The following is a 9,990-nucleotide window of genomic DNA, read 5'->3' as shown; positions in this document are numbered from 1 at the left end:
CAGAGGAGCACATGCTAATGTGAGTGCAACAAGAACAACTTGTTTACTCTACAGATCTGCTGGTTGAATCTGAGAGCTGGGCCATCTGTATTGGCCTAATGGATGCACCTGAGAGAAAGGCTGAATCACCCCTTCCCCTCTCCATTCACTGCTGTGCAACTGGCGCAGGCTGCAAATAAAAAAGAAATCCTTCACAATTCTAGGAGTATAAGATATGATTACCTTTATTTTGGTATGTATTTCTCAGTTATACTTCACATGCAAGCAGCATCCCTTTGGGTAGGGAGCTACAAACTGTTTTCCAGCCACTCCAACAGAAATTTCCGGAGGACAGCAGGGTGTGCACCACCATGCCTCCTGGAGCAGGAAGGGGAGCACAAGACATGCCTGTAAGGATCCCTGAGAGTTATAATGTGTGTTTCAGACTGGAGAGTCAACAAAAAAAGAAAGATGGAGGCAGAAGTGAGAAGCTGAGGAGCCTGTAAGTCTATCTGGGAGCAGAAGCAGGCCAGGTCACTGAGAAGACCAGGACAGAACATGCAGTGCAGTGGTCACAGGCAGCACTTCCCAAATTACACTGATCCACATCCTGTGCCAGAGTGATTTATCAATTGTGCTCTTCCTCCTCTCAGCTGCAACTTGGCTGTTCCTGAGCTACAATCAAAGTAGTGCAGATTCCTATTCTTACTGCATGGAGCTTTTCCCACTGAGCTTTGCGTGCCTCCCCCACTGGGAAATGCTGCTGAAGGAAATATTTTGGGGGTATGGAAATAAAGCAAGATACAGCTCTAGGCAGACAGGCAGCTTTCTACAAAGGGGGCACAAGACAGCAAAGAGCAGGGACACTGTGGTGGGGAAAGCATGCAACAGAGGGGGGAGAAGGCACAGAAATACACTACATTTGGACAGTGCAGCAATAATATCCTAAAGTGAAGAATTAAAGCAGCTCCTGGTTCAAACCATCCTGCAGTAAACTGTTCATCTCTTTGCAGAATAAGGAAATAAAATTTAGTGGCTGGCTAAATGTAAAGGACAGCAGACTTGAGCCATAATAGATAAGAGAAAATGCAGGCTAGGGGACAAAGGGTGTTCTGGGACCCTTCTGAACTAGAAAACCCTTGTAGGCTAAACTACCAAAATGTGTGTGAGGCTGGGACACTACAGCACTTTTAGGTCCTCACTTCTCAGGACCTAAGAAAATTATCACCTTTAAATGTCTTCAATAGCAGCATTGATCAGTGAACTGTATTTAACAGTTTTGTAGTAATCAGTGAGTAAAATGCTACAATCAACTAGCATGATGAATACATGGCACTCCCAACATGCCCCAAACCATACTGACAGCTATTTCACCATTCCAGCTCATACACAAACTCAGTTCATTCAATCATTGTGTCCACCTTTAGGAAATAGCTTGATCTCTTGGAGTAAAGCGAATTTCTCTGCCATTACTGCATGTACGTGCATAGCACACAGTTGGAGTGAAAAGATGCTCAGATGAAATTACAAAGAACAAAGCTTCAGTGTGCACACCCACCTGCTCACTTCAAAATAACTGTTCCCCAGGTATTGATTACAAAACTACCTCCACCTTCTTAAAAAATTCCCAGTCTTTGTTTTTACAGCACTACTTCCTTTTCCAACCCAAGAAATTAGACTAGGACAGCCATCACATGATTTTTCCCAGTTCCTTGATTACTATCAAAGAATCTTTTCTCCTATGATGCATAATGCCAAGAATGTTGAAATGTAATGTCTTACAGAAATTGAACTGAATATGATCTAGCAGTTCATTTATTTTACGACTATATTAGATCTTATTGAACTTCTTGGACTGACACAAACTGTGCAAGCAGATGGGCTATCACTGCTTTTGCCACAACTTGTGATGTCATTTAGTGTTTCTCTTGAAAATTAAATGATATTAAATATTTTTAAAAATTTATTTATGTTGCATTAAATATATTTAATTATTTATTTTAGAAATATATTCTAAATATATTTATACTCTTAAATAAATATTTTTATTTTTATCAGTGGTTTAAATATCAATAATTTAATCTTCCAAAAGTATAGCATGTGACAGTACATATTACATTTTTGCAAGCTTTTCAAATGATAATTTTTTTCTCTCCACTTTGGATTATAATCTAATGCAACTGTCTTGCAGTTTGGAGATCAAGACTGTGCATAAAAAAGTCCTTTCAACTCCCACTGGAAAGAAAAAAATAAGAAAAATAAAGGAATAACTATAAGAGAATAATGTCTCAACAATCAACTGTATTGAATTCAACCACTGAAGACCAGGTACTGTTTAATATTATAGTTGCTTCTGTTTTCTTGTGACCTGCTGCACACTTCCTCCAAAATAGATTATGAGGCAATCAGTGAATACAAACACGGGATAAGGGTACAGTTGTAACTGAAGAAGGTTACAAACATGATACTTGCCAGAGCACAGACGCTCTAGAGCTTTACACTGAGCAGCGTTTGTCTCCAGAAGCACCTCCAGATGCACACTCCTCCATGCTCTCTTCCCTAATCCTCCCATTCATACAGCTACATGCATAAAAACCACAAAGACACTGATTTACATAAAATTATCTCACTCCATTTTATTTAAGATTTTCTCCTCCAGTTAGTAAAAGAAAGATGTGTCTCTCTTTATACATATGTACAAGTTCAGTTACAAAAATAGACAGCACATTCAAAGAGAAAAAAAGGCTTGGCATTTGTCTGATTCCCTCTAAATATCGTATATACATGTGAATAGAAGGGGAAGGGGGAAGTCTTCATGAGTTAATTAAACATCACCTCCCCCTCAATTATCCCCTGCAAATCTGTTCAAAAATCAATCTAACTAAGCTCAGTTCTGCTATTTTCAGGTGTGCAAATTAGAGGCAGAACCAACAGGAAGCACTCGCTCTACACTGTAGGACGCCAGGCAAAGGATTTGGGGTCAGAAAAAAATTATAATAATAAAAAAAGAAATCATCTTCCACTGTCACAGCCCAGACCTGCAACTCAACTTGCTTCTCTCAAGGGATGAAAGTGCCCTGGCAGAACAGCCTCTTAATTCCAAGTGTGAGACAGAACAACTGTCCCACACCTAAATCTCAGTGCAATGCAGACAACGCTTACAGCAAAGCAGGGGGCTACGGGCAGGGTTTGTGCATCGAGAATGGGGAAGGAACAACCAGGGAACAAGAACACGGAGGGGTGCTGGCAGCACTGCCTTCCAGCAGCCTCGTGGGACACACCTACCGCCCACACTGCAGTGAACTCAACCACGCCAGTATGTGTGATGATCACAGAGATGAGGGAAAACACACTGCAGGAACAGTCAATGGGATGGCTGGGATATGAGATACAATTTTTTTCCCAGGATTCGGCTGGAAGGGGGAATGGCACAGTTCTCTCTCTCTCAGGACTGCTTTTCATTGCTCCTCTCACAAGCGGCAGATCCATGCTCTGCTACAGCATGGTGAGAGGAGCAGCACAAACTCCTCCTCAACACTTCAGTTTTCCTCCTTCTCGAGATTTATACAAATAGAGCATTATTTTGTTTCTAAGCTTTTAAGAGTTCTGCGCACCTCAAAAATGACAGAAATCATTCTGAACACAGTGAATGTTTGTGCTGATGAGAACTCTGAAATGCAAACCAATCACTGGCCTGTGGTTTCTTCCACTGTGTGAAGCTGAGGCTGTGCTGCTGCTCTCACGAGGCCTGACAGCACTCCGTGTATTCTGCAGCTCTGAACATCTTCCTGACAAATGGTGCTGAAAAGAGTCTGCTCCCTGGAAACCACCTGAGACACCTTCCTTTGAATTTCAAGTCTTTAAAGAACCCAGAGATCCACACCAGAAGAACCCAAGAATTTTTTTGATCATACATCATCTTCAGCATAGCCCCCAATTACTCCTGCATGTTCACTGACCAGCTGCCAGGACACTAATGTCTTGTGACTCTACAGGATTCTCCTGGGGTTCAGATACTGATTTCATAGGACAAAATTAATGCTGGGCTCCACCTCAGGCTACAAGAGAGGAAGTATACTGGTGTGACTTCAAGCACACACAGCTGCAGGATATTGCATGGAGTAGTTGGATGCTGTCTTACTCCAGACTCCCTTCCCTCCTTCTTGCAGTGTCTGCAAAGATAGTTTTTTGGAATACACATAATCAAAGTGCTCACATCAACCACCCACTCCCATTGTGCTTTGATTTTCTTTCCACACATGTGCTGGACAGCAACAAGGCATTTGTTAGCACGCCTTCGACTGGCAGGGTGGTCTACTCTGAAAGCCAACACAGCTCAGACAAGCTTTGGGGGTTCAAAATTACTACCGACCACCTGAGGTGTGGGCACCTTTGCTTTGCTTCCGAATTGAAGTTTCTGATATGAGACTGCTGGTCAGGTTTAAACTTTTGGGGGTCCCACAAATACTGTTTCCTTTGCTCAAAGGGGAGCTCAAGGGAGAAGAGGCGTTTGAAGGTCCAAAATCTGTAAGTCCGGAAGGCCGAATGATTGCTGTTTGTAGAGGGCTACTTGCAGACATGCCTAGCAATGGAAAAGAGAATCAAATTCTACATGAGCATATTATTCCACTTGTGGTTCTTCAACAGCAGACAATGGATTAACAATCAGCCCTAAGACCACTCTGTATTCATGACTTACAACAGTTTAATGAAGAGGGATGTCCTTAAGACACAAAACATCTTACAGTTATACCCTGGGCTATCTTCAGCTGGTGTAAAGCTGCACCTCAATCGCCATCAATTTAGCAGAACGAGATACTGTGACTTCAACATGATGCAGTGCAGGAAAACCACAGCCATAGCCATGGCATAAACAACACTATCTGATCTGTCTGAACACCACATAAAAAAAACCCCAAACCAACAAAAAACAACAAGAGGAAAAATATTTGGTGTGAGATAATTCAAAGGGCAGATGAAACTCAAAGTTATCTCAGGTAAAACTGGCTATCCTCTCACACCTCTCTTACCATGTCACACCTTCTACTGCCTGGGTCTCAGAATATAACGGACAAGCAATACCAACAACACAGCACTTAAGCCATCTGCTGACAGGCTGTAGGCAGCACCAGGCCAGCTGCCGCTGCCTGTGCCCTGCCCCACGTACCTTTGGAGACGTTGTAGCCGTAGGCCGCGTACGCCGCCGCAGAGGCCGCCGCCGCCCCCGCCTTGGCCCCCGCCATGGCCGCCGCGCTCCCCGCTATCGACTTCCGGCTCCTGCCTTTGCCAGTGCCGCCCTTGGAGCCGCCTTTGGGGCGACCCCGGTTTCGACTTGACTGGCCTCTGGCAGCCAGAGATGTATCTTGCATTGAAACGCCTGAAGAAGGAAAGGATGTTAAACCAGTGACTCACACAGTGCTCCTCACCAGGGAGTGCCGCAGCCAAGCTGCCTGCCAGTTCCACCAATACGGCTCCTATGTGGCACCCACAGTAACAGGGACACTGCTAGCATGCAGCGGTCTCATGAAAAGAAATTATGTATACAAAACTTCACTCTTCAGCAACAGTATCTTAACTGCAACTACTTGTATTATTATGAATCCAGCCTACAAAGAGGTGGAGCATTCCAAGTTCTACTTCAGGATGATGCATTTCCTTGTTTGAAGACAGAGATGCAATTATCTTCCATCTGCTACCTCTAATGAAACTCATCAAGAACTATGATTCTACTTATTTCACAGTGAAAAACTACAGTAATTAAAACCACTTGACATTATATAAAATTACATTGCCCTTGAAAAAAATGATTTCAACCACCCACTGGAGATAAAGAACTACTTATTAACCCAATAGCAAATTCAAGGAAAAGCTTAGAGATTAATAGTTCTGTGGTTGTCTGTAATTTGGTAACAAACTTAAGGGTGAGAGCCCTCAATAACATAGGAACAAAGGACACAAGGTTTTGAAGTAACTAACATAGAAAAGAGGTAAGTGTGGTAAATGACAGGCTATAAGCAGATTTCCTATCAAATCAGAAGTAACTTTGCAATGAAAAGGCAATTATTTTCCCCCCAAATCTTACCAACCATTCATATATCCTGGGTAGAATGCAGAAAACCTATTATTAGCTATGCAAAGTCATGGTTTAATAAATGTTAATAATAAATCAAGGCAAGAGTACTGACCATTCACGGTGTCTGAAACTGAGCCAGTAATGGAAGCAGGAGAGTTTGTAGCCCTTGACTGAGGTGCTGAAGAAGCTGGATCATCCACAATCACAAGCATATCATTACTGCTCTCATCGGGAGGGATAGAGCCCATATGTAATTCACTGCTGATGGATATCTAAATGTGACAGAGAACAAAGCCATTAGCTCCTCAGGTTAGGAAAGGGCACAAAAATAGTAAGATCTTCAAAACCTATACAATCACAAGTAATTGGTACTTGTTCTTTCCTATTTTCTCTACAACAGCAGCATGAGCATGATACGTTATCTGCCGGATCACACCACACTTTATTTACAGGCTGAGCAGCAGTAATTTAATTTCAATTAATGAAAATACATGTTAAGTTATGAAGCAAAAGACTAATGGGCTCAACAGAGATTTAAGCAAATTGCTGTTCAACTGTGCATTTTCAAGTGCTAAAGAGAAAAAAGGATTCTTAATCCACTACTACTGCTAATAAAAATCTTGATCAATAAAGAAACAGTACAGAAATCTTAATCGATATGGCACAGAACAAAATACATTTGCTGCTAAAACCAATTTGTAATTCTTTACACACAGATGAAGGAAAACAAGATGTACACCACTGAGAATTTTTAATTTAAATTCCAGAGGAGAAAAACCACAATAATTCAGAATCTGACGCAAGTGAGGAAGCAGAGACAGAGACACAGATGAGACTATTGAGGGGTACTTACAAAGACACTGAATGTCAAGGAGCTATTTGAGGGATACTGTTTGGCTCAGGAGCAGAGAGTTCTTGCTATGGAAGATATTGTTATGGGAGAGGGCACATGGTTATAAATGTGAGCATGAGAAAGACAGGGAAAAGGAACAAGAAAGCAGGAAGAAAATTAAGTGGGACTCCAGGTAAGAGTGGAAAAATGTCATGGACTGGAAGGGAGGAGTCAGGGGATAAATTTGCTGTAAGAAAAGGGAGGCAGAGAGCCAAGGAAGAGGGGAATAATGGAATGTCAAATAACACAACAAGCTGTAAGGCAGCTTATTAGCAGCTGTTGCATTTTCAATAAACTATTTTCATTTGCATGGTTCACCTTTAAGATGTGTCACTTCCCCAGAAACTCAAAGCTCTATGAGAGCTAAAGTACCAGACAGCAAGAATCCTACAAGATGTAGGAGCACAACTGAAACAATATGTGGGTTAAAGCAGCAGGGAGTCTTACCTCACTGAAAGGACTGGGCATGGCAGAGTCTACACTAATGAAAGAGTCATCTCCATCAGCAGACAGGTTGGAGTTATCAGCTGAGGGAACAAATGGGATCACAAGGTTCATGTTCTCTTTCTTTCTCTTCCCATCCAATTCATCTTCCTTCTTCTTCTGAAATAAATGAAGTAATACCAGGAATGAAAAGGCAGTAAAACAGAAGAATGGGAACAAGCAACCCAAAATGTCAAAATCTAGTGCAGTATTTTAACTCAGGAATGCCATAGGAAGAATTTCCCAAAACAAGTTTCTGAAGCATATTGGTTACAGATCCCTTAAATGCTCCTCTTGATTTCAGAAAGGTTTTGTTTGTTTTTCTTCAAAAAATAGCTGGAAAGATGGAGTATTACTCTTACAAAATTACTTTGATTTCTAGTACCTTTTGGAGTGAGCTTGAAATACTTTACCATTACACAAAATTCCAATTCATTAATGCAAAGCTTCCCTGTCTTACAAACTGAGAATTTTCATAAGCTGGTTTTAGCGATGCTTTTTAAACAAACTAATCTTCCCAGTTCCATGGAAGCCTCATAACTATATGGGATTTACCTGTGTTTGGTGCTTCCTTTACATTCCCCTTTAGTCCTTGCAGAACAAAATCTTGATAAAGTCACCAATTTAATGATCAGCTGATTGTCAGGTTTGTTTTAATAGGCAGTTCTCCCCTATTTTTGAAGTTGCTAACAGCTAAAATACAGGTAACTACGCATTACTTATTTTTTAATATCCCTCTTCTGTGTAAGGAACTCCCACAGACTGACTTTCAACAGTAAAAGCAAGAAGGTTCACTCATTAAGACTGCCTTGGCATGAAATGTTTCCACATTCCCTAACAGTGATCCTGAAGCTCTTCTGGCTCTATTACTGACACAGGCAACCTCTCTGTATCAAAGTACCTTCTCAGCATATTTTTCCCTTTTACGTTTACGTTCCTTCACACGATTTGTTTCTTCTTGCTGCCGCTTCTCTTCTTGACGCTGACGCACTGATGGAAAAGAAATACAAAGCTGTCACCAAGACATTTCCTATCCTTTTATAAATCTTACAAAAGTTCTTATTCTAACAGGACTGGGAAGAAAAGTCAGTTGTATTGAAACTAAAACACATTGAAAGCATTACTCCATTAAAACCATTTGCTTCCATGTCACTAAAAAGTCTTACAGGGAAATTCTTCTTTCAAGCAACATGAAAGTCTATGCCTCTAACTTCAAAAATATGATGAAATACAGCACTTTTACTAATACTTTTCTTGTCATGACCCACATAGTTCTTGTCAAAGCTCTGTCATTCAGGAACAATGTAATGATCCTGAATGAGTGCCAATAAAAACTTAAATCACATCATCATGTCTCATTTTGCACAACTTCATTCAGCTCAGCAGTGATATCAAACCAGCTTGTACTAACAAGAGTTGGCAGTACAAAAAGAGACAGGAAACAGAAGTTGTTATCAGCATTACATGTGTTTGTAGAGATAAAAACACAGATTTCATAAGGTAATGAAGTGTAAAATGGGGGAACTGCTGAAACACTAATTTCACATACATTTCTTTTCTAGCTCCTCATCATCCAGCAGAAGACTGACCACCTCTTTTGGCTTCAAGGTGTCAGGTTTGAAATTGCCACCTGAAATTACCATTCGTTGAATCTAGAAGGAAAAAAACAAGTGAAGAAAAGGAAAGATTAGTCAAAGCCACCATGAAACATTTCTCATTACCCATTACTAAAAGTCAGCTGCAAAAATCATGCAGGGACGTCTCTTTAAGTTAGACTTGATCCAATTTCTCTATCATACCAAACTGAGCAGCAAAATTTCAGGGTATAAAATATGAGAAGCAACTGAGACAGAAAGCAGAAAATTACCATCCCTTATGGGAAGTTACATTTTTTCTGAAGCAGTATGTAATAAAATACAAATTATAATAGTATTAATTAATATACTGTTGAACAAAACAAAACAAAAATACAGCAACAGCCCTCTCAAGTATTATTTACCCATTCAAATATTCAAGTAATTGCACAGAGGATCATGAAGATCGCAGTTTTAATGGGTGCAACATTTTTAGTCTCCTTGACTGAAAATTGTATCGCCTTCCTGAGTCGGTGTTGCAGTTTAAGCAATTCACTCAGCCTCTATTACTATATTAAAAACAAACCCAAAAACTAAGAAGAGTTGTAACTTAACAGAAGAGAACAAGCTTTAATATAGGGCAATTTCAATGATTTGGATCACCAGCAGACTACACCTCATTTTCAGGCTGATTTCAGGTAACTCTAGTGTAGTATCTCAGAAAAAAATGTTTCAACAAGGGAAATGTGAATGCATTCAGTTGCTGCAACATCATGAGCAGCATCCAATTAAGACAAAAGCTAGAAAAAACTCCAAGTACAAAAAACATCTGAATGCTGTATATAGTGTACCTACTGCTACCAAAAACCATGAATCTCCTTAGTTACTTTCTTGCCAATGAGGTATCATGAGGTTTAAAGTTCCTAGTGCACTTATTGCTTGATGCTGCAGGACACTGAGCTTTTCTGGCAACACTGACACCTCAAATA

General features: G+C 40.6%; 1 protein-coding gene across 3 annotated transcripts in view; it reads right to left on the bottom strand.

Annotated features, from left to right (window-relative positions):
• Window positions 1-2,589: 2,589 nt before the first annotated feature.
• The window catches only part of INO80 (INO80 complex ATPase subunit), a 61,462-nt gene continuing 54,061 nt past the window's right edge, over window positions 2,590-9,990 (bottom strand). For all 3 annotated transcript variants that reach the window (XM_064714361.1, XM_064714360.1, XM_064714362.1), the window contains 6 exons: window positions 8,977-9,079; window positions 8,329-8,417; window positions 7,392-7,547; window positions 6,165-6,324; window positions 5,147-5,356; window positions 2,590-4,561 (listed from right to left, as the gene is read on the bottom strand). In XM_064714361.1, the coding sequence (XP_064570431.1) occupies window positions 4,344-4,561; window positions 5,147-5,356; window positions 6,165-6,324; window positions 7,392-7,547; window positions 8,329-8,417; window positions 8,977-9,079 (936 nt within the window). In that variant the 3' untranslated portion in view covers window positions 2,590-4,343. The remainder of the gene's footprint in view (window positions 4,562-5,146; window positions 5,357-6,164; window positions 6,325-7,391; window positions 7,548-8,328; window positions 8,418-8,976; window positions 9,080-9,990) is intronic.

This window comes from Zonotrichia leucophrys, chromosome 5, assembly GCF_028769735.1.
Source record: "Zonotrichia leucophrys gambelii isolate GWCS_2022_RI chromosome 5, RI_Zleu_2.0, whole genome shotgun sequence".
In the NCBI taxonomy this organism is placed as follows: Eukaryota; Metazoa; Chordata; class Aves; order Passeriformes; family Passerellidae; genus Zonotrichia; species Zonotrichia leucophrys.
Note: the sequence above shows the minus strand (reverse complement) of the source record. Positions and strands in the feature narration are given on the sequence as shown.